At 40.8% G+C, this 26,053-nt stretch overlaps 1 protein-coding gene across 2 annotated transcripts in view; it reads left to right on the top strand.

The window, feature by feature from the left end:
• CACNA1B (calcium voltage-gated channel subunit alpha1 B) overlaps positions 1-26,053 on the top strand; it is a 216,504-nt gene that overhangs the window by 132,946 nt on the left and 57,505 nt on the right. For both annotated transcript variants that reach the window (XM_065917065.1, XM_065917067.1), the window contains exons 19-20: positions 1,866-2,651; positions 3,871-4,088. In XM_065917065.1, the coding sequence (XP_065773137.1) occupies positions 1,866-2,651; positions 3,871-4,088 (1,004 nt within the window). The remainder of the gene's footprint in view (positions 1-1,865; positions 2,652-3,870; positions 4,089-26,053) is intronic.

Raw genomic sequence — 26,053 nt, 5'->3', positions numbered from 1 at the left:
CACGGGTCCCAGGGCTCATGGCTGCATCTGAGCAGGTCACCACCTGCTGCCCATATGGCTCAGAGTCCGGGTCTATCTCCGACTGGTGGACTGATGAGGAGGCCTGACCAGTGACTGGCTGTCAGCTCTCGTGGCCTCCGGCAGCTGGGGAATTCCCCCTAGTGGCTGTTGTCCACTGTACAAGGTTCAGTCTTGTTCAGAGTCTGACCCTTTGTTTTGATGCCAGCTGGGGATGGGGAGGTCCCCTGGGGCTCTGGGTTGAAGCCAGAGGAAGATAAGGTGGGTCTGTTGTGAGGTGACCTCGGGAATGGGGCAGTAGGTCAGGGCTTGGGGTGGCAGCTAAAGGTGTGGGTTGGCAGATGGCCGGAGAGGCCAGCAGTTGTCCCTCATGTGTCTCCTGCCTGCCCTCCTGCTGGGCCCCCAGGGACAGACATCAGGCTCTGTTGCTCTCATCCTTCCGAGGTGCTCCCCTGGAAATGGCTCCCCACCCTGAGCCTGGACTAGTCCTACAAAGGGCAGGACTAGTGTGGTGCTCAGTGGCCCCAGCCCAGAGCCGGGGGTGGGGCCTGTCCAGCCCGGCCCTCCAGGCCCATGGGTTGTGGCTCTCGGCTGTGCCGTCAGCGCAGCTGGAGCCTGGCTCACATCTCCTTTAGACACTCTTCCTCTTGTCCTTGCATGCGTTCGGTCCTGGCTCCGTCAGTGACTTGCTGTGGACCCTGTGGGTCACAGCTCTGTGCTAAGTGTGCCATGGGGACAAGAGGTGGGTGTGAGGGCTGGCGGAGGTGGCCAGATGCCACCTGATCCAGATGCCCCGGCCATCCTTGTCCTGTGCTGCCCCTGCTGCCCCAGGGGGTTCCAGGAACCTCCAGAGGAGAAGGGCAAGACTGGCCTCTGAGGCAGTTTCCACTTGGCCAAGGTGGTGTTGGGGTCACCAACTCTGGGGTCTTGTCTTGTGAAAACTGCAGAATGCAAAGGGCTCCCATGCACCCTGGGCTGTGGGCCCCCCGTGACCATGTGGGTGAGCTTGGCGGGTGGCCGTCAGGGCCTTCAGGAGCCTGTGCTGTGAGGGCTGAGCCCGGGTCACAGGCCATTCCTGGTGCCAGAGGGCTCTCAGCCCTGTGGAGCCAGGAGAGAGGGGGTACTGGTGACCACAAGAGGGGGTGTCCAGCTCCAGACCTGACGCTGGGCTCCTGGGCCTTCAGCAAATGGTCATTGAACTGAGTGGCAGCTGCCCAAATGGGTCTGACCAGCTCAGGGAGAGTGCCTGCCCGACTCCTGAGGGCCAGCTGTCAGGGCCCCTCACTCCCTGGGCCCCTCTCCCCTCTGCTCCTGATGACCCGCCTCTTCTTGAGTTCCCTCTCAAACACCCTCTGTGTCCTCTGGCCAGTGACTCTCCTCCTGGAGGGAGAGATGGAGAAGCCCCTCCTTGGGCAGCCCCCCAACCCCAGTCCCACTGCATTTGGGCGCTGCCCCGCTCCTTGCCCCATTTTGGCCTTCCTGGCAGGTGGCCCACCTGCCTGAGAAGGCTGTCTGCCACCTCATGCTAGTGCCTGCCATTCCCACTGCCCTACACCCCTTGTGCCCTCCGGCCTGGGGCCCCCACCTCAGGTGAGGCTCTCACAGTCTGTGGGCTCCCCCACAAGGGGCATAGGGACGAGGTCTGTTACTCGGGGTATCTGCCACCGACTCAGCCCATCCACTCTGCTGGGCTGGCCAGGACTCCTGCCACCTTCTTCCCTCCTCTTGCCCTGCGTCCCTGCGTCCTCTGCCATCCGTCCATCGCTCTGTGTCCATCAGTGGCTTCCCCTGCGAAGCAGAGAGGTGGGAGGCAGCGCAGGGGGCTCACAGGGGCGGTCTCCCCACAGCAGGCAGCAGAACTCGGCCAAGGCGCGCTCGGTGTGGGAGCAGCGGGCCAGCCAGCTGCGGCTGCAGAACCTGCGGGCCAGCTGTGAAGCGCTGTATAGCGAGATGGACCCTGAGGAGCGGCTGCGCTTCGCCACTTCCCGCCACCTGCGGCCCGACATGAAGACGCACCTGGACCGGCCGCTTGTGGTGGAGCCAGGCCGGGATGGCGCGCGGGGGCCCGCGGGGGGCAAGGTCCGGCCCGAGGGCGGGGAGGCCGGCGAGGGTACCGACCCGCCGCGCAGGCACCACCGGCACCGCGACAGGGACAGGGACAAGGCCGCGGCCCCGGCGGGGGAGCCGGACAGGGCGGACGCCCCAAAGGCGGAGGGCGGGGACCCGGGGGTCCGGGAGGAGCGGGCACGACCGCGCCGCAGCCGCAGCAAGGAGGCCGCGGGCCCCCGCGAGGCCAGGAGCGAGCGAGGCCGCGGGCTGGGCCCGGACGGCGGCCGGCGCCACCACCGGCGGGGCTCCCCGGAGGAGGCCGCGGAGCGCGAGCCCCGGCGCCACCGCGCACACCGGCACGCGCCGGAGCCGAGCAGGGAGGGCGCGCCCGGGAGCAAGGGCGAGCGGCGAGCGCGGCACCGCGGCGGCGCCCGGGCAGGCCCCCGGGAGGCCGAGAGCGGCGAGGAGCCCGCCCGGCGGCACCGATCGCGACACAAGGCGCCACCCGCACACGAGGAGGCGGAGAAGGAGGCCGAGGCGGAGGACAGGGACAGGGACAAGGAGCCCCGGAACCACCAGCCCAGGTGAGCCAGCGCGGGGCGGGGGCGCGGGCCAGGAGGGCGCCCCGGATGGGGACAGTGCGCCGTGTTCGGGCTGTGTGAGAAATGCTTTCACCCGCGGGCCGGGGAGCTTGGCTCAGGGAAATTTAGCCTAGTCTAAGCTGCCTGGGTGGGGAGAAGGCAATGGCACCCCACTCCAGTACTCTTGCCTGGAAAATCCCATGGACAAAGAAGCCTGGTAGGCTGCAGTCCATGGGGTCGCTAAGAGTCGGACACGACTGAAATGAATTAGCAGCAGCAGCAGCAAGGTGCCCGGGTGAGATTCCCTGGTGGCTCAGTTGGTAAAGCGTCTGCCCGCAATGCGGGAGGCCTAGGTTCAATCCCTGGGTCGGGAAGATCCCCTGGAGAAGGAAACGGCAACCCACTCCAGTACTCATGCCTGGAAAATTCCATGGATGGAGAAGCCTGGCGGGCTACAGCCCATGGGGTGGCAAAGAGTTGGACAGGACTGAGCCACTTCACTTTCACTTTCAAGGTGCCCAGGGGGAAGGGAGGCTTAGGGCAAAATCGTTGGGACTGGTTTGGAACAGGAAGACTTGGCAAGAACAAGATGACCCAGAGAGAAGAGAAAAATGGGGAGCATTGTGAAGGAAGGAGGATCAGGAGAGCCTGGGGGAAACTGGAGGAGGCCTCCAGGCTAAATGGTCTAACGGAAGGGGGCTGGGCTATGTGCCTATTCCCTCCCCAGGCCAGCCAGCCTGGCCCTGCAGCTGGGACCGGATCCCAGGGTGACTGAGAGCCTGGGGGCGACAGGGGCTGCTAGGCTGAGGCCACAGGTCGCAGACCACCCGGAACTCTCACAGGCAGAGGCTGCAGCTCAGGATCAGCCCCACCCAAGCACTGACTTTGTTTGCAGAGCTCTGTGCTTGGCCCTGGTGGGGCTCCAGGTAGGGTGGCTGAGGGTAGCATCCTCTTCCAGGCTTGTTCATTCTGCCAGCAGTTTTGTTACATACACACAATGTGATGTCAGCCATGCCTGGCCTTTTGCCAGGGAAAAACAGGTGAGTCAGCTGCAACCCTACCTTTCAGACCCCAAAACACAGAATGTATAGGATGATAAAAATCAGAACAGAGGAGGTGGTCAGGGATTTATTTGATCTGGATAGGGGTTTAAGAAGCTGGGTTTTGCAGACAGAATAGGAGTTTGGGGCTACATCACTCTGATGTGCATTATTGGTTGCAGGGAGTCGCACTGTGACCTGGAGGCCACTGTGGTAATTGGTGTGGGCCCTGTGCATGCCCTGCCCAGCACTTGTCTAGAGAAGGTGGAAGAACAGCCAGAGGATGCAGACAATCAGCGGAATGTTACTCGCATGGGCAGTCAGCCCTCGGATCTGAGCACCACTGTGCATGTTCCAGTGACGCTGAGCGGGCCTCCCGGGGAGACCACGGCTGTTCCCAGTGAGTATCTCCCCACAGCAGCTAGGCAGGGCCCCCCTTGTGTGGGCCCAGTTTGTGCTCCTTCCTCCCCTCCTGCTCCACAGCGGCCATCTGGGGACAGAGCTTGCCTCTGAATTGTTCTCAGCTGGAGGGTCTTTGTTGTCAGCATCTGTGCCTCCATGTCCCTTTGCTTTCCAGGGCCCCAGAGGAGCACTGTCACTGTTACATGTCACTTAAGCCTTAGTCTCCTCCCTTCCAAAAATACTTGCAAGTTCTCAGGTAAGTGCCAGGCGTGGTGTTAAAGTGCAGAGGCACAGCAGGAGGGAGTGTGACGGGCTGTCCTCATGGGGCCCAGAGTCTCGTCGGCAAGACAGATCACAACATGGTTACGGCTCTTCATAGTCATACCAATGCTGCCAGGGACTGTGGCCACAGACCAGACTGAGGTTGGAGTTAGTAGGGGAGAGGAGGAGGGTCTCGGGGTGGTGGTCTTCCATGCTGCATGGCGCCTGCTCTGCGGTTCCTCCCAGGCCTGAAGGAACGGTGGTTCCACAGCTGACCGTGTGAAGAGCTGAGGGCACAGGAAGGCGAGCGCCTGGCTATGTGCTTTGTGAGCACCGAGCACAGAGAAAATGTTCCCGGGGGCAGAGCTGATGTGGAATTCCCGATGAAGATTTAGTCTCAGGCAGACCCAGATGCTGCCACCCGCCTGCGTGTGTGCAGACCTGTCCACACGCAGACGCAAGCACACACATGTGCTCTCACCTGGGGCCGATGGACCCGTGCGCTGTGCCGGGTGTGACAGTGCAGTTGGCTGCTCTGGCTGCTGAGCCTTGCCTTCCTCATTGCCTCCTTGGAAGAAAGATTTCCCTGGTCCCTTGTGTTGTTTCACCTCCTAAGGTGGTAGTGTGTCTGTTTTCCCAGACTCCCAAAATGAGCCCCTGGGTATGATTCTTTCTGGATTAGCTTGAGGGTCCCACCTGGCTTTTGTCTGCAGAAACCTAAATGTGGCCCCTCCTCCCTAACCCCAGTAACCGCTGATCTTTTTTACTGTCTGTCATTTGCCTTTTCCAGAATGTCATATAGTTGGAATTGCATAGTATGTAGCCTCTTCAAATTGGCTTCTTTCACTTACCCATGTTCATTTAAGGTTCCTCTGTGTCTTTTCATGACTTGATAGCTCATTTCTTTTTTGTGCTGAATAATATTTGGTTGTTGGGGTGGACCACAGTTTATTTATCCATCCATCTGTTAAAGGACACCTTGGTTGTTTGGAAAATTTTGGCAATTATGAATAAAGCATTCATATTCATGAATAAGCATTCATGTTCAGGTTTTTGTGTGGGCATACATTTCCAGCTCATTTGGGTAAATATCTAAGAGTGTGATTTTTGGACTATATGGTGAAACTACATTTATCTTTTTAAGAACCTGGTCTAACAAATTGGCTGTATCACTTTACATTTCCACCAGCAACAAATGAGAATTCCTACTGCTTCACATTCCTTTCCAACAGTTGGTACTGCCCGTGTTTTGAATTTTTGCCATTCTAATAAGTGTGTAATGGTATCTCATTTTTTAGCTTCTGACTCCTTAATAACATATGATGTTGAGCTTTTTTTAATATGCTGATTTGATATCTGTATATCCTTTTTGGTTAGGTGCCTGTTAATATCTTTTGCCCACTTTTAAGTATTTTATTTGAAAAAAATTGTAGAGACTTAATTTTTTTAAAGAGCAGTTTAAGTTTCAGAACAAAATTGGGAGGAAGGTACCAAGATTTTCAGATACTCTCTGCCCCCACTCATGCAATAGCCTCCCTATTACTCATCAGAATGGTGTTTTTTTTTTTTTTTTTTTTTTTAACCAAAGATGAACCTACATTGACACATCATAATCACTCAAAGTCTATAGGTCATATTAGAGTTCACTCTTGGTATTGTACATTCTGTGGGTTTGGACAAATGTATAATAATATATATCCATCATTGTAACATGACATAGAATATTTTCAGTATCCTAAAAATTCTCTGTGCTCTGCCTATCCATCCCTTGGTGACTCCCACCAGTGATCTTTTCATTGTCCTCATTGTTTTGCCTTTTTCAGAATGTCATATAGTTGGAATAATACAGTGTGTAGCCTCTTCAGATCGACTTGTTTCACTTACCAACATGTAATTTAAGGTTTCTCTATGTCTTTTCATGGCTTGATAGCTCATTTTTTTTTTTTTAAGTGCTGAAGAACATTCCATTATGTTATTATCCAGGGCTTCCCTGGTGACTTAGCTGGTGAAGAATCCGCCTGCAATGTGGGAGACCTGGGTTCAACCCTGGGTTGGGTAGATCCCCTGGAGAAGGGAATGGCTTCCCACTCCAGTATTCTGGCCTGGAGAATCCCATGGACTCTATAGTCCATGGGGTCGCAAAGAGTCGGACATGACTGAGCGACTTTCACTTCATTTCAACTTTCCATTATCTGGATGCACTTTAGTTCATCCATTCAACTACTTGAGAACATCTTGGCTGCCTCCAAATTTTGGCAATATGAATAAAGCTGCTATAAACATTTGTGTGCACATTTTTGTGTGGACATAAATTTTCAACTCCTTTGGGTAAGTACTAAAGAGAACGATGGTTGGTTTAGATGGCAAGAATATATTTAGTTTTAAAGAAATCACAAAACTGGCTGTACCATTTTGCATTCCCACCAGCAGTGAATGAGAATTTCTGTTGCTCCACATTTTGACAGCATTTGGTGTTGCTAATGTTCCAGAATTTGGCCATTCTAGTTGGTGTGCAGTGGTATCAGATTGTGTTAATTTTCATTTCCTCGATATCATTTGCTGTGGAACATCTTCTTATGCTTATTTACCCTCTGTATATATTCTTTTGTGAGATGTCTGTTAAGGTCTTTTGCCCATATTTTATTCAGGTAGTTTTTTTTTTTAATTTTATTTTATTAGTTGGAGGCCAATTACTTCACAATCAGGTAGTTTTTTATTGTTGAATTTTAGGAGTTCTTTGTGTATTTTTAATAACAGTCTTTTATCTGATGTGTCTTTTGCAAACATTTTCTCTCAATTTATTGCTTGTCTTCTCATTCTGTTGATGTCTTTCACAGAGCAGCAGTTGTTAATTATCTCCTCAGAATGTTATTGGAAAATATCCTGATGCTAGGAAAGATTGAGAGCAAGAGGGCAAGGGGGCAACAGAGGATGAGATACTTGGATGGCATCACTGACTCCAGGAGATAGTTAAGTCTGCAGTCCATGGGAAGCCCGTCCTTCACTATCTCCTGGAGTTTGCTGAAACTCATGTCTGCTGAGTCAGTGATGCCATCCAATCATCTCATCCTCTGTTGCCCCCTTCTCCTCTTGCCCTCAATCTTTCCTTGGTAACTCAACTGGTAAAGAATCTGCCTGCAATGTAGGAGACCCCAGTTCGATTCTTGGGTTGGGAAGATCACCTGGAGAAGGTATGAGCTACCCATTCCAGTATTCTTGGGCTTCCCTGGTGGCTCAGATGGTAAAGAATCCGCCTGCAATGTGGGAGACCTGGGTTTGATCCCTGGGTTGGGAAGATCCCCTGGAGAAGGGAATGACAACCCTTTCAGTATTCTTGCCTGGAGAATCCCCATGGACAGAGGAACCTGGTGGGCTACAGTCCGTGGGTCGCAGGGAGTTGGACATGACTGAGAGACTAGGCACAGGGAAGTTTGGCATGCTGCAGTTCATGGGGCTGCAAAGAGTCAGACATGGTTGTTATAACTTTGCATTTCGTGTTTAGGCCTATGAGCCATTTTGGGTTAATTTTTGTGAAGGGTGGAAAATCTCTCTAGATTCTTTTTTTTTTTAACCTTGCGTGTGGAGGTCCAGTTGTTCCAGCATCATTTATTGAAGAGACTTTGTTCCATTGTATTGACTGTAATTTGTGGGAGTCTATTGCTGAACTCTCCTTTCTATTCTGCTGATCTGTTTGCTCATTCTTTCATGAGGACCACACTGTTTTGATGACCATAGCTGTGTAGTAAGTCTTGAAGTTGGGTAATGCTGATCCTCTAACTTTGGTCTTCTTTGATATTAAACTGTTGGCTATTCTGAGTCTTTTACATCACATTATAAAACTCTAGAGTCACTTTGCTGATATCCATGAAACAGCTTGTTGGGATTTTTATTGAGATTGCCTTGAATCTAATCTATAGATCAAGTTGGAAAGAACTGACAGCTTGACAGTGTTGAATCCTTCCATCCATGAACAAGGAATGCCTCTCCATTTATTTAGCTCTTTTATTTAATTCATTGGAGTTTATAGTTTTCCTCATAGGGGAAAACTTGTGCATATTTTGTTAGATTTATACTTAAATATTTCATTTGAGGGGATACTAATGTGCATAGTGTTGTGTTTTAATTTTAAATTTCACTTGTTCATTGTTGGTATATAGGAAAACAATTGACTTTGTATGTTAACCTTCTATCCTGAAACCTTGCTACATCAGTTATTAGTTCCAGGAATTTTTTTGATTCTTTCAGATTTTCTAAATAAATGATCAAGTCATCTGCTAACAAATACAGGTTTTTTGTTTTTTTGTTTTTTTTTTTTTTAGTCTTACCAATCTGTAAACTTTTTCTTTCTTTTCTTTCTTTTTTTTTTTTTTGCCTTATTGCATTAGCAAGGACTTCCAGTATGGTGTTGAAAAGGATTGGTGAGAGGGGACATCTTTTCCTTGTATGTGATCTTTGTAAGACAGCTTTGAGTTTCTCACCATTAAGTATGATGCTAGCTGTAGAGTTTTTGGTACATATTGTTTATAAAGTTGAGGAAATTCCCCCTATTCCAATTTACTGAGAGTTTTTATGATGAATAGGTATTGAATTTGTCAAATACTTTTTTTTTTCTTTGTACCTGTTGATATGTGCATATGATTTTTCTTTTTTAGTTTGTTGACATGATGGATTATATTAATTGATTTTTGATTCTTGGACAGTCTCTCATACCTGGGATTAATCCCACTTGGTTGTGGTATATAATTCTTTTTATACTTTTTTGGATTTGATTTGCTAATGTTTTGTTTGAGAATTTTTAATCTGTATTCATGGGAGATAGTGGTGTATAGTTTCCTTGTGATGTCTTGACTGGTTTTAGTATTAGGGTAAAATGCTGGCCTCCTAGAATTTATTCAGATTTGCTTCTGTCTTCTGAAAGAGACTGTAGAGAATGGCTATGATTTCTTTCTTAGGTATTTTGTAGACTTCACCAGTAAACCCATCTGGGCCTGGTGCTTTCTGTTTTAGAAGGCAATTATTGATTCGATCTTTCACTTTAATAGCTATAAACGTATTTAAATTATCTATTTTTTCTTGTGTGAGTTTTGGCAGATTGTATCCTTCCTAAGAATTGGCTCATTTCACATAGTTTATAAAATTTGTGGGCATAGAGTTGTTCACAGTATTAATTTATTATCCTTTTAATGTCCATGGGATCAGTAGTGATGTCTCCTCTCTTATTTCCGATATTAGAAATTTTTATTTTCCCTCTTTTATCTTAGCCTGGCTAGAGGTTTATCAGTGTTAATCAAGGAACCAGCTTTTGGGTTCCTTAATATTCTCTGCTTCTTTCAGTTTCATTGATTTCTGCTCTAATTCTCTTTATTTCTTTTCTTCTGCTTCCTTTGGATTAAGGTTCCTCTTCTTTTTCTAGTTTCCTAAGGTGGAAGCTAAATTATTGACTTTGGATCCTTATTTTCTAATGTATGTGTTCAATGCTATAAATTTCCTTCTATTCAACAAACTTTATTAAAATTGTGTTTTCATTTTCATTTAGTTATAAATATCTTACAGTTTCTCTTGGAATTTATTCTTTGACTCATATGTTATCTAGAAGTATGCTATTTAATTTTTGTGTACTTTGAGAATTATCCTTCTGTTATCAATTTCTAGTTTACTTCATTGTGGTCTGAAAACAGACTTTTTGCCTACTTTTTAATTAGGTTGTTTGTTTTCTAACTGTTGAATTTTTAGAGTTCTTTGTATAATTTTAGTACAAGACTTTTTATCAGATATGTGGTTTACAAATATTTTTTCCCAGTTTATGGCTTGTCTTTTCATTTTCTTAATGTTTGGTGTTTTTGATTGCTACTCATGGGAGGGTTAATTTGGTCCCTATTATTACTTCTGCTAGAAGCAGAATTTTAAGCTATTGACTTTTATTGTTAATTTTGTGTCCTACTACTTTCCTGAATCCTCAAATTGTTCATTAGTTTTAGCATTGATTGTCTTTTTTTCCCCAAGTATATTATATAAAACTTTGCAATACAGTTCTAACTATTCCTTTATAAATCTTAGGTTTTCCTTCCTTCCTTTTTCTTTCTTTCTTCCTACCTGATTGCACCAGCTGATACACTAGCATTGGGCTAGTATATACTAACATTATGTATACTAACATATATACTAACATTATGTATACTAACATATATACTAACATATATACTAACATTATATATACTAACATATACTAACATATATACTAACAAATATACCAACATATATGCTAACATATATACTAACATTATATATACTAACATATATGCTAACATATATACTAACATATATGCTAGCATATATACTAACGTATATACCAACATATATGCCGACATATATACTAACATATATACCAACATATATACCGACATATATACTAACATATATACTGACATATATACCAACATATATGCCGACATATATACTAACATATATACCAACATATATACCGACATATATACTAACATATATACTGACATATATACCAACATATATGCCAACATATATACTAACATATATACTAACATATATACTGACATATATACTGACATATATGCTAACATATATACTGACATATATACTAACATATATGCTAACATATATACTAACATATATACTGACATATATACTAACATATATGCTGACATATATACTGACATATATACTGACATATATGCTGACATATATACTGACATATATGCTAACATATATACTGACATATATACTAACATATATACTAACATATACTAACATATATGCTAACATATATACTAACATATATACTAACATATATACTGACATATATACTAACATATATACTGACATATATACTAACATATATGCTGACATATATACTAACATATATACTAACATATATACTGACATATATACTGACATATATGCTAACATATATACTGACATATATACTAACATATATACTAACATATACTAACATATATGCTAACATATATACTAACATATATACTAACATATATACTGACATATATACTAACATATATGCTGACATATATACTGACATATATACTAACATATATGCTGACATATATACTGACATATATGCTAACATATATACTGACATATATACTAACATATATACTAACATATATACTAACATATATGCTAACATATATACTGACATATATACTAACATATATACTAACATATATGCTAACATATATACTAACATATACTAACATATATGCTAACATATATACTAACATATATACTAACATATATACTGACATATATACTGACATATATGCTAACATATATACTGACATATATACTAACATATATACTAACATATACTAACATATATGCTAACATATATACTAACATATATACTAACATATATACTGACATATATACTAACATATATGCTGACATATATACTGACATATATACTAACATATATGCTGACATATATACTGACATATATGCTAACATATATACTGACATATATACTAACATATACTAACATATATGCTAACATATATACTGACATATATACTAACATATATGCTGACATATATACTGACATATATACTAACATATATGCTAACATATATACTGACATATATACTAACATATACTAACATATATGCTAACATATATACTAACATATATACTGACATATATACTAACATATATGCTGACATATATACTGACATATATACTAACATATATGCTGACATATATACTGACATATATACGGACATATATGCTAACATATATACTGACATATATACTGACATATATGCTAACATATATACTGACATATATACTAACATATATGCTGACATATATACTGACATATATACTAACATATATACTAACATATACTAACATATATGCTAACATATATACTAACATATATACTGACATATATACTAACATATATGCTGACATATATACTAACATATATACTGACATATATACTAACATATATACTGACATATATACTAACATATACTAACATATATGCTAACATATATACTGACATATATACTGACATATATACTAACATATATGCTGACATATATACTGACATATATACTAACATATATGCTGACATATATACTGACATATATACTGACATATATGCTAACATATATACTGACATATATACTGACATATATGCTAACATATATGTTAACATATATACTGACATATATACTGACATATATGCTGACATATATACTGACATATATACTGACATATATGCTGACATATATACTGACATATATGCTGACATATATACTGACATATATGCTAACATATATACTGACATATATACTGACATATATGCTAACATATATACCGACATATATACTGACATATATGCTGACATATATACCGACATATATACTAACATATATGCTGACATATATACCGACATATATACTAACATATATGCTGACATATATACTGACATATATACTAACATATATGCTGACATATATACTGACATATATACTAACATATATGCTGACATATATACCGACATATATACTAACATATATGCTGACATATATACTGACATATATGCTGACATATATACCGACATATATACTAACATATATGCTGACATATATACCGACATATATACTGACATATATGCTAACATATATACCGACATATATACTAACATATATGCTGACATATATACTGACATATATACTAACATATATGCTGACATATATACTGACATATATACTCACATATACTAACATCAGTGGGTCCCTTTACCTTGTCTCTGCCTACCTGAGTAAGATTACAGTTTTGGGCTTGAGAGGTGTGTGTGTGTGTATATATAAAGTCATGTTATAGTATTCATTAATTTCTATTTCAGTAAGTATCTTTTTATCTGAAATAGATATTGAATTTTGTTGAAGGCCTTTTCAGCATCCATAGAGATCATATGTTTTCTGCTTACATATGGGGATTTACAGTAAAAAGCTTTCAGATCTTGAACTGTCTTTGCAGTCTTACCAAAAACTCCATTAGGTTATCATAATTATTTTTATGTGATGTTGGATTCTGTTTGTGCTTTATGGGGGATTTTTGGATTGGTATTGGCATGTGCTCTGTAACTTTCCTATATTATTTTCAAGTGTCATAAGGTTTTGGTGTTAATGCTATATAGTTATTTCTTGCTTAACCTCACTAATCCATTCCTAAAAGTCAAATGTTGTACTGGGAGTCCAATTTCCCATTATTTTAAGTGGGAAAAATTTAATGTACTATAAAAACTGTAATGTATTATAATTGGTTGTATTCAAAATCCCCAACCAATTTCTTAAAATATAACTCAAGCACAGTTAATCACTGAGAAGTAGAAACTATCATGCTGCTGCTGCTGCCAAGTCACGTCAGTCGTGTCCAACTCTGTGCGACCCCATAGACGGCAGCCCACCAGGCTCCCCTGTCCCTGGGATTCTCCAGGCAAGAGCACTGGAGTGGGTTGCCATTCCCTTCTTCAATGCATGAAAGTGAAAAGTGAAAGTGAAGTCGCTCAGTCATGTCCGACTCTTAGCGACCCCATGGACCGCAGCCTACCAGGCTCCTCTGTCCATGCGATTCTCCAGGCAAGAGTACTGGAGTGGGTTGCCATTGCCTTCTCCGGAAACTATCATATTAGTACATAAAACTTTTAATACATTGTTTCCTGATGACGACAGTTGAAACAGCAGTAAACAAGCAGTAGCTCTGGACACCTCCTTCAGTGAAACGCACACTTTTCCCAAACATCCACACATGATTCTGATAGCTAACCAACTGACTTTGGAATCATGCTTGAGGGTTTTTCCCCACATTAAAATAAAATATTTTGCATTCTTGGGATTTATACATTTTTCCTACATAAACATCAGTCGAGAAAACCTCAACATTGTAATGAGAGATACATATGTTCTCCTGAAGCCTGAGTATTTTATTGGGTTGGCCAGAAAGTTTATTTGAGTTTTTCCATTGATTTTACTTTTTGGCCAACCCAATAATGGACAGAAGTGCCTGGCAGCCTACAGCTCATGGGGTCACAAAAGAGTTTGACACAACTTAGCGACTAAACAACAACAATAAAAATAAGAGGTGATCTGTTGAGAAATTTTACTGGAGGAGATGTTCTGTGAATATACCTATGATTGATCCATAAAACAGTTAGAATATTTGATTCTGTTTCTTTTCTGGGATGGTTTAAGTAGCATTACGATTACTTGGTCTTTAAAGATTTAGTATAATCTTTTATGAAGTCATCTGGGTTTGGTTTTTGTTGTTGGACAGTCCTTTGATAATTTATCTGCCTCTGAATAGACATTGGTCCATTTAAACTTTTTTTTTTATCTCCTAAGATCAGTTTGGTAAATTATAATTTCCTTAGAAACGATCCTTTTATTTTAGGTTTTCCAGTGTATTTACATGGATACAAAGAAGTGGCTTAAGTTTTTAAAACAGTTACCTCTGGTTCAGTGTTCTTTTTCCCCCTTCTTACTTTTTATCCTGTATATTTTGTATTTTCTCCTTTTTCTTGGTTAAAATAGTTAGTAGTTTATAAATTTTGTGGATTTTTATAAACAGAACCAGCGTCTTTATTAGTTCTATTAATATTATGTTTTTAATCATTTTTTTCTAATTTTATTCTCATTATTTTCCTCCTACTGCCACTTTGTTTTACTCTGTCATTCTTTTCTACCCTCTTCAGTTGGAGGCTTAGTTTATTTTAGTCTTCAGTTTTTATTATATGGTTATTTAGGGTTGTGAATTTTCCTCTGATTACTAATTTAATTGTGTCCTATAGATTCTGATGTTTGGTGTTTTCCTTTTCACCAGATTTTAAAAGAATTATGAAATTTTATTTTGTATTTCCCCTTAGTGTTTCCTTCACTTCAGTTCAGTCACTCTGTCGTGTCCGACTCTTTGCGACCCCATTGCAGCACACCAGGCCTCCCTGTCCATCACAAACTCCCAGAACTTATTCAAACCCATGTCCACTGAGTCAGTGATGCCATCCAACCATCTCATCCCCTGTCATCCCCTTCTCCTCCTGCCTTCAGTCTTTCCCAGCATCAGGGTCTTTTCTAGTGAGTCAGCTCTTCACATCAGGTGGCCAAAGTATTGGAGTTTCAGCTTCAGCATCAGTCCTTCCAATGAATATTCAGGACTGATTTCCTTTAGGATGGACTGAATATTTACTATATAAGGAATCAAGAACCCTGCAAATGAGCAGTTTTGTTTTTTACTTTCTGGTATATATGCCTTTTGTTTCCCCTCTTCCCTCATACCGCTGGATGTCAACTCCAGTGCTTGTTCCCATCTTGTGGGAGGAGGGAGCACTCAACCTTTCACCACTAGTATAATATTCGTTGTAGGTCTCTTGCTTTTAAGATGTCCTTTCAAGTTGAGGAAATTCCCCTCTATCTCTTTTTTCCCCTAAGTTTTTATATTAAAGTGTTGAATTTTTTCCAAGTTTCTGCCTCAGTTGATGGGATCGTGTGGTTTTTCTTCTGTAATATGGTAGTTTGCATTGATTGATTTTCAAGTATTGACCTGCCTTGCATCCCTGGGATAAACTTGTGTATAATTACTTTATATATTGCTGATTTCTGTTTGATAGTATTTTGTTAGAGAGTTTGGCCTTTGTATTTATGAGAGATATTGCTCTATAGTTTTCTTTTTTGTACTCTTTCTGATTTTGGTATCAGAATAACACTGAATTCTTAAAATGAATTGGACGATATTTTTTATTATTTTTTTGGAGGAGATTGTATGGAGTTGGTGTTAACTCTTTAAATGTTGGGAGAAATTTGCTGATGAAATATTTCTTTATTAGAATTTAAAAATTACCCTTAATAGGGCTCTGTTATCTAATCATATTGGGTGAGTGGCATTAGTTTGTGCCTTTGAAGGAATTGGCCCATTTTGTTTAAGTTATGAATTTTATGTATGTATAGTTGTTTGTGTTAGTCAAGTGTTAGTCATTCAGTCATGTCTGACTCTTTGTAAGCCCATGGACTATAACCCGACAGGCTCCTCTGTCCATGGGATTTTCCGGGCGAGAATACTGGAATGGGTTGCCATTTCCTTCTCCAATAGTTGTTTGTAGTATTCCGTTATCTTTTGACGTCATCATGATCTGTAGTGACAGCTGTTGTCTCATTCTCGACATTGGTACTTTGTGTCTTGTCTCTTTTTTGTTAGTCTTACTAAAATTTTCCTATTTTATTGATTTTTTCAAAGAAATGGATTCTTTTTTTTAAATATACTTTTTTATTTGGGTGCACTGGATCTTAGTTGTGGCACTGGGCATCTAGTTCCCTGCCCAGGGATCAAACTTGGGCCCCGTGCATTTGGAGCTTGGAATCTTAGCCATTAGACCACCAGGGAAGTCCCAGAAATGGATTCTTATTTCATTTATTTTTCTATGTTGTTTTTCTTTTTCCAATTGCATTCAGTTTCTCCTCCCTATTATTTTATTCTTTCTGTGTACTTTGGGTTTATTTTGTTCTTTATTAGTATCCTGGGGTGGGAACTTAGATCGACATAAGTATTTTCCTCTTTTCTAATGTAAACATTAAGTGTTGTAAATTTTCGTCTTAGTATTGCTTTAGCTGCGTCTCACAGATTTTGATATGTCATCTTTACATTTTCATTCAGTTTAGTTTAAAAATTTCCAGATCAGATAACCATTTCTCTGTTTAGTTTTATCAGTTTTTGCTTCATGTATTTTTCAGCTCTGTTGTTGAGTCCATACACAGTTAGAATTTTGTCTTCTTGAAAAACTTGACCCTTTTATCATTGTGTAATATGTCTTTCTGTACCTGATGAATTTCTTTGCTTTGATATCTACTTTATCTGATATAAATATATCCACTCTTGCTTTTTAATTTAATATTTCCACATAAGATATATATCTTTTTCATCTTTTTACTTTTAAACTAGCTATATATTTATATTTTAAGTTAAGTTTCTTGTAGACAGTGTATTGTTGGGTCATAGTTTTCATCCACTCTGTCAGTTCTTTGTTTGGGGGAGGCATATTTAGACAGTTTATGTTTAATGTAATTATATATATTATAGCTTACATATGCTGTTGCATATTGTTTATTCTTTCTATTTTTTATTTCTCTGGTTTCTTTTTCCTGCTTTCATGTGAGTTACTTGTATATATTTTAGAATTCCATTTTGATTTATCTATAGTATTTTTGAGTGTGTCTCTTTGTGTTGGTTTTTTGATGGTTCCTCTAAATATTACATATATATAACTTGTCTCAATCCACTAGGGTTGTCCTTTTATCAGTTGAAATGAAGTATAGAAATTTTGCCTTTCTTTTTCCTCCCCATGTATAATTACACATATATTTAAGTACATCAATGTATGTTACAATTTTTGCTTCGCTGTCAAATGTAATTTAGAAAACTCAAGAGGAAAAGGAAAGTGTGCTGTATTTTTACTCTTTCTATTTTTCTTTATTTCTTCCTTCCTGATATTCCAATATTTCTTCTTTCATAGCTTACTTTCTGTTTGGAGGACCTTCCTTAGTCATTCTTTTAGGGTAGTTCTCCAGGTGGAAATTCTCTTAGTTTTCCTTCATCTGAGAATGTCTTGATTTTCCTTTCAATCCTGAAGGATATTTTCACTGGGTATAGAATTCTGGGTTGACAGTTCTTTTTTTTTCAGCACTTGAAAAAACGTGTGCCTCATCCTTCTGACCTCCATGGTTTCTGATGAGAAATCCACTGTCATTCGAATTGTTTTCTTCCTATAGGTAAGATGTTGTTTCTCTCTCACTGCTTTCAAGATTTTTTTTCTTTATATTTCAGAAGTTTGATTATTATGTATTTTGGCATGAATTTCTTTAGGTTTATCCTGTTTGGGATTCACCTAGCTTCTTAAATTTGTAGGTTTTTGCCAATTTTGGAAATTTTTCATCCATATGTCTTTGAATACGTCTTCAGCTCTGCCCTCTTACTCTTTTCTTTCCAGGACTCTGTTGACATGAATGGTAGATCTTTTGTTATAGTCCCAAAGGTCCCTGAGACTTGGTTTACTTTTTTCAGTCTATTTTTCTCTCTGTTGCTCAGACTGAGTAATTTCTATTGATTGTTCTGTCTTCCAGTTCACTGGTTCTTTCATTTGTGCCCTCCATTCTGCTGTTGAGCCCATCTATTAAGTTTTACTTTCAGTTACTATATTTTTCACTTCTAAAATGTATGTTTGGTTCTATATATCTTCTGTTTCTTTGCTGAGGTTTTTTTTCTCATTTGTTTTGAGTGTATTTTTACATGTGTTGAAGCATTTTTATGATGGATGCTTTAACATCTGTGTTATCTTGGTGTTTATTGATTGTCTTTTCTCATTCAAATTGAGATTTTCCTGGTTCTTGGTATGACAAGTGATTTTTTGATTGAAACCTAGACATTTTGGTAGTATACGAGCCTCTGAGTGTTATTTAAATCTTCTGTTTTTATTGGCCTGCTGTGACAACCCTTCAGCAGGGAGAGGGTTGGTGAACTGCCCCATTATTGACAAATAGGGTGAAATGCAAGTTCCTCACTCAGCCTTCATTGACACCTAGTGGGATTGGGCTCCTTGTCCCAGCTGGGCTGCCCTGGGAATTCTAGTTACCCCTGGGCCTCCACTGATACCCTCTTGTCTGAGAGACAGGGGAGGCTTTGTTACGGCTCCCAGTATGGCCTCTGCTGGCACAGTAAGGGTTGATCTCATTACTTCTGAGTGGTGGTAAAAGTACTGATTTTTCACAAAGATGCACTCTAGCCAATAACGGGAAGGGGATCCTTTTTACCTCTGGAATTGAAGTCAAGGCTTACTTGAGTAATCTTTTCTGACATTGCATGATTTGGAAGTTTTATTGTTACCACAGGGTGGGTGTGAAAGTTCCTGCCTTCACACTTGGCTCACTTGGCTCTCTTGAGACCCACTTGGCTCTCTCTAATGCCACCTCAGCAATGGTTTTGGGGTACCTCATTATAGACTGGTGAGGGTGGAGGTCTAGGCTCCCCACTGACCTCCACTCATTAATACTAGTGGAGGCAGGGCTGCAGTCTTTTTTTTTCTTTCTGTGGTGTTAGTAGAGTGGTTTTGGCTGTAAGTTTCCCACCTGGTTAGGCTGTACCTTTCTTGGTCCTGTTACTAGGGAGAGCTTTAAAAATCTTTCCTATTGGCACTTCTGGGTTGTTGGCTTCTCTGGAACCAAGGATATATGAAGCTTAAAAGAAAACCCAGAAAAGAAAACCTGTTGTATTGTTCTTCAGGTTCCAAGATCCCAGCAAGTCTGCCTTCTTCTCTCCACCTTTCAGAATCTTCTAGGTTTGCCTTGTATTTGATGTCCAGGGTTTTTAGTTGTGCTCAGAGGATGAATGAAAGAAGGTACTCCTATTCCATCTTTCTGAAAGCTGAAGTCTTTGAGTTAATTTTTACATATGACGTGAGGTAAGAAAGGGTTGAGGTTCTTATTACCCACCACTGATGTCCATTTGTTCCCCTACCATTTGTTGAAAAGGCAGTCCTTTCAGTAGAATTACTTTGGTACTTTTGTCAAAAATCAGTTGACAGATGTTCTTTCATTTCAGGAAAAATTTCTGGGACTACAGTTTTAAATGTTAGTTATATTACATTGCTTTATTTTTGTTTTTCAGACATTCCAGTTATTTAAATGTTGACTCTCCTTTGCTTGTCTTCTGTATGAATTTCTCTTTTACCCATCTTAAAACTCATTCCTTATTTCATAGTTTTTCTTTTGGCTCATTTCACTCTGAAATTCCTTTTCCCTTGCTGTAATTTCAGTCATATGTATTTTCCCTTGGACTTATCTGTTAACTCCTCATAATTTCTGAGATGATTTTGTTTTTTCTCTGTAACTTTATTTCTTAGATGATTTTGTCTTCTTTTTCAATTTCTCTCCTAAGTTTGCTTAGCTCTCATTTCATATCACCCAATTGTCCACACATTTTTATTTTGAGCTTTTGAGTTTGATTTGTGGTGCTTTTTCTTATCAACAACTGTTTGTTTAATTATCTTTAGTTCATGTTGGAAAGTTTTTGTCTGCTTTGCAGTTTTTTTTTTTTGGCGTATTTTTATTACCTGAAAGATTCTCATCCTCATTTTCTGTGTTCTTATGTAGAAACTTTGCATGGATGTTGGGTTCATTTTTCTGATAATGAGAAAGTGTATTACAATTTCTTGGACCAAAAATTACATGTGATTTTGGGAAGAGTAGGGGAGAGGTTTAGGCAGCTTAGTTGGTTTCTAGTTCAAGAACACCTTCTTATGTTAGTACAATGAAACCCATTTTCTTTTTCAGTGGTATCTAGTGGAGGGTGTTTATTCTAATTCTAGATCTTCTCTGGAGGACCCTGGATCTCGGACACTTGTTTCTTCTTTCCTTCCATCACTGAGCCACTGAATTCACATCTCTCATTGTCATCTCAAGTTTGCCACCTACAGCGCTGTGTACTTTCAGGCCCTTCCTTTCAAGCCCCAGAAGCAACACCCTGACCTAGCGGGTCTCAAACCTGTTCTCAGTGTTTCCCTGCCTGGGCAGGGAAGGGGTGGTGTGGGGCTTTTTTCCTGTGGGTGAACCAGTTGATGTTTCTGTGTTCAGCATCAAACTAGGACCCACCTCACTCTTCTTTCTCCACACAGTCCCTGCCTGATTCTTCAGGTCAAAATTTGCTTTCACACTGACATGTAAATTCAGGTTTGTAGTTTCCTTATTTCCTGTATGCTGGAGGCATGCACTGTGGATGATTTTATCACCTCTCCTTATCAACCATATGGGTTATGGAGCATGTAGAGAGAAATTTAAATTTGAGTGTGACTGTCTGCCAGTATCAACAGGAACCAGCCTCTTTTTAGTTTCTGCTGGATTTGTAGTTAAGGCCACATTACATTTCTAATTTTCTTTTTTCATTTTCTTCTTTCTATCCTTCACTCCCTTCCTCCCTTCTTTCTTCACTCCTTCTCTCCTTCTCTTGATAAACTCTTTTTTTTCCCCCTCAGTTCAGTTCAGTTCGGTTCATAGGCTACTAAAGTTTCAACTTTGGCGTTCTTACCTTTTTATTGTATCTTTTTCTGTGTCATTTTGTCCTTATTTATTATTTCTTCTTCTGCTTTCTTTGTCTTTATTGTAATCTCTTTCCCCACTTATTAGTTGAGTACTCAGCTGTGACACAAGCTTTCCTACTTTGCTAGGGTGTTTAAGGCTTTAACTATCACTCTAAGAATTACTTTAGTTGTATTTTACAAGTTATGAAACATCATATTTTTTACTTCTAAATCTTTTCCAAGTTTCATTATGATTTGATTCATTAGTTATTTATAAGTTCAGTTTTGAATTTACAAATAACAGAGATTTCTTTAAAATTTTTCTGTTGATTTCATTATTTTTTCTTGTATTTTATCACTCTTTGTATTTCAGGTCATCCATTTGGCTTTTTTTTGCCTTCTGCATGAAGAACTTTTTCTTCTATTATCTTTTACTTAGATCTCATGGCAGTGAAGGGCTTCCCAGATGCCATTAGTGGTAAAGAATCCACCTGCCAATGTAAGAAATGCAGGTTCAACCCCTGGGTCGGGAAGATCCCCTGGAGTAGGAAATAGCAATTCTCTCCAGTATTCTTGCCTGGAAAATCCCATGGGCAAAGGAGCCTAGCAGGTCACACTCCATGGGGCTGCAAAAAGTTGGACACAACTGAGCAACTGAGCCCTTGGATGGTGGTGGTTGTTGCTGTTCAGTTGCTCAGTCATGTCTGACTTTTTGTGACCTCACGGACTGCAGCACGCCAGGCTTCCTTGTCCTTCACTATCTCCTGGAGTTTGCTCAAACTCATGTCCATTGAGTCAATAATGTCATCCAACCATCTCATCTTCTGTTGCTCCCTTTTCTTCCTGCTCTCTGTCTTTCCCAGCATCAGGGTCTTTTCCAATGAATCGGTTGTTTGCATCAGGTGACCAGAGTATTTTAGCTTTAGCTTCAGCATCAGTCCTTCCAATGAATATTCAGGGTTGATTTCCTTTAAGATTGACTGGTTCAGTCTCCTTGCAGTCCAAGCGACTCTCAAGCCTTCTCCAGCACCACAATTTGAAAGTATCAGTTCTTTGGCGCTCAGTCTTCTTTCACATCCATACCTGACTACCGGAAAAATTATAGCTTTGACTGTATGGACCTTTGTCGGCAAGGTGATGTCTTTGCTTTTTAATGCACTGTCTAGATTTGCCATAACTTTCCTTCCAAGGAATAAGTGTCTTTTAATTTCATGACTGCAGTCACTGTCCATAGTGATTTTGGAGCCTAAGAAAATAAAATCTTTTACTGCTTCTACTTTCCCCCTCTTCTATTTGCCATGAAGTGAAGGGACCAGATGCCGTGATCTTAGTTTTTTGAATGTTTAGTTTTAAGCCAGCTTTTTCACTTTCCTCTTTTACCCTCATCAAGAGGCTCTTTAGTTCCTCTTTGCTATCTGCCTTTAGAGTGGTATCATCTGCATATCTGAGATTATCAATAACTTCTCTGGGCAGTCTTGATTCCAGCTTGTGGTTCTTCCAGCCCAGCATTTTGCATGATGTATTCAGACCAGTCAATCTTAAAGGAAATCCGCCCTGAATATTCACTGGAAGGATTGATACTGAAGCTGAAGCTCCAATACTTTGGTTACCTGATGTGAAGTGCCTACTCATTGGAGAAGACCCTGATACTTGGAAAGATTGAAGGCAGGAGGAGAAGGGGGCAACAGAGGATGAGCTGGTTGGATGGCATCATTGACTCAATAGACATGAGTTTGAGCAAACTCTGGGAGATAGTGAAGGACACGGAAGCCCAGTGTGCTGCAGTCCATGGGGTCTCAAAGGGCCAGATATGACTGAGCAACTAAACAATAATGAACTCTACATATAAGCTAAATAAACAGGGTGATAATATATAGCCTTGTCATACTCCTTTCCCAATATTTCTCTCAGTTTGCCTGAAACATCTTTTCGAATTGTTTGTAAAAGTAGTTTCAATTTGTATGAAATTCTGTGTGGTTAGTTATTTCCTCTCAGCCTTTTGAGACTGTTCCACTGTCTCCTGCTTCCTGCTGTTTTCTGTTGAGAAGTTAATCATTAATCCAAGTTGTTCCTCTGTCTTCTTTCTTTGGCTGCTTACATAAAAACCTTTTTATTATGGAAAATTAAAACACTGAAAGTAGAGACACAAGTATAATGAAGCCCCATTTGCTGTCACAAACCCTCAAAGTAATAATTCACGTTTTTGCCAGTTGTGTTTCACTTGTGTATCTCCTTTTTTTTTCTTTTAATCACTTTAGGTTTAACTGTGTCTGTAAGCATCTCTAATAATTAAGGATTTAACAAACACAATAGCTTTATTACACCTACAAAGTTGATAATAATTTTTTCAGTTCAGTCGTGTCTGACTCTTTGTGACCCCATGGACTGCAGCACACCAGGCTTCCCTGTCCATTACCAACTCCCAGAGCTTGCTCAAACTCATGTCCATCGAGTCAGTGATGCCATCCAACCATCTCATCCTCTGTCGTCTCCTTCTCTTCCTGCCTTCGATCTTTCCCAGCATCAGAGTATTTTCCATTGAGTCAATTCTTTGTATCAGGTGGCCAAAGTATTGGAACTTCAGCTTCATCATCAGTCCTTCCAATGAATATTCAGGACTGATTACCTTTAGGATTGACTGGTTTGATCTCCTTGCAGTCCAAGGGACTGTCAAGAGTCTTCTCCAACACCACAGTTCAAAGCATCAGTTCTTCAGTGCTCAGCTTTCTTTATGGTCCAACTCTCACATCCATACATGACTGGAAAAACCATAGCTTTGACTAGCTTTGACCTTTCTCAACAAAGTAATGTCTCTGCTTTTTAATATACTGTCTAGGCTGGTCATAGTTTTTCTCCCAAGGAGCAAGCATCTTTCAATTTCATGGCTGCAGTCACCATCTGCAGTGATTTTGGAGCCCAAGAAAATAGTCTATCACTGTTTCCATTGTTTTCCCATCTGTTTGCCATGAAGGGATGGGACTGGATGTCATATCTTAGTCTTTTGAATGTTGAGTTTCAAGTCAGCTTTTTCAGTCTCCTCTTTAACTTTCTTCAAGAGGCTCTTCAGTTCTTCCTTGCTTTCTGCCGTAAAGGTGTCATCTGCATATCTGAGGTTATTGATATTTCTCCTGGCAATCTTCATTCCAGTTTGTGCTTCATCCAGCCTGGCATTTCACATGATGTACTCTGCATATAAGTTAAATAAACAGGGTGACAATATACAGCTTTGACATACTCCTTTGCCAATTTGGAAGCAGTCTGTTGTTCCATGTCCTGTTCTAAGTGATGCTTCTTGACCTGCATACAGATTTCTTGAGTTCACATTTTACCAGTTATCTGAAAAATAGCTTTTTAAAGCTGGTATGTTTGAATCAGGATGCAAACAAGATTTGCTCATTTGACCTAGCTTAATCTGTCTATGTCTGTTTTACTCTGTGATTATTTTATGCATGCCATTTATTTGTTGAAATACTGTAGAATTTATCCTGTTAAACATTCTGGATTTGGTTGATTGCCTCATGGTGTCTCGTAGCACATTTCTCTATCCTTAGGATTCCTGTTATCTGGTAATTAGATCTGAAACAGGCCTTCTGAACCTTTGCACTATTGAAATTTTGTTGGTGGTTGGCTGTCTTGTGTGTTTTAAGCTGTTCAGCTGCGTCCCTGACCTTTCCCTTCTAGATGCCAGTAGCATACTGTAGTTATGACAACCAAAACAAACAAACAAACAAACAAAAAAGCAGCCTCTAGACGTTGCCAGGTATTCCTTAGGAGGTGCAATTACCCTTGTCTGTGAATCACACATCTGATTCTAATCAGAGTAAGAAAGCCCCAGGGAAGCTTCCTAGGTGGGTGTGTGCTTCCTCTCACATTCCGTCAGGAGCCGCGTAGCATCTGCTGTTTTCCTTTGGGCAGCATTAAGATTGATCAGTGGGTTTTGCCCGATCCATCCAGGGTAAGGTTCTCCACCAGCTTTTCCCCTAGTGAGCGGTAGGCACTGATGATTGTCACCCAAATTTGTGATTTTATTTGGTACTGTAGAGTTGTGAATTATAATTCCATCATGCTTTCTGAATTATTCCAACTTTTTCTATTCCAACTATTCCAACTTTTTCTGTAAGGTAGAACTTTCTTCATCAACACTAATAAAAACAAGAATAATCTGAATGCAGAATGATAGCGGAGTTGAATCTGTTTGCATTTGTTCCCAGTATCAAGCCTTCAGCCTTGCCTCTGCCTTGAGACCCGTTGGTCCAGTAGAGACCAGTCTTGCCTTACACCAGTACAGCAGAGACCGGCGGGGAGCTGTGGGTGCTGACTCACTTTTCTCTCCATCTCTCCCCTCTGGGAGTTTGCCCCTTATTCTCAGATATTCCGTCATCCTCACCTCCAGTCTTCCACTCCTCCTTCCAGTAGGGGTGCTGCTTTCTGCTTCTACAAATAAGAAACTGGCCCCCAGGCACAGGTGTCTCCCAAGGATTATAGCTTCTTGGTTCTTTAAGCAGTTACACATTTTTGTCTTGCTTTTATAATTGTCTGTAGTAGGAGGTTGAGTTCTTTGTAAGCCTCTCTGTCATAGGCCATGG

This window comes from Muntiacus reevesi, unplaced genomic scaffold (assembly GCF_963930625.1).
Source record: "Muntiacus reevesi unplaced genomic scaffold, mMunRee1.1 SCAFFOLD_98, whole genome shotgun sequence".
In the NCBI taxonomy this organism is placed as follows: Eukaryota; Metazoa; Chordata; class Mammalia; order Artiodactyla; family Cervidae; genus Muntiacus; species Muntiacus reevesi.
This window is presented reverse-complemented; position numbering and strand designations above follow the sequence as displayed.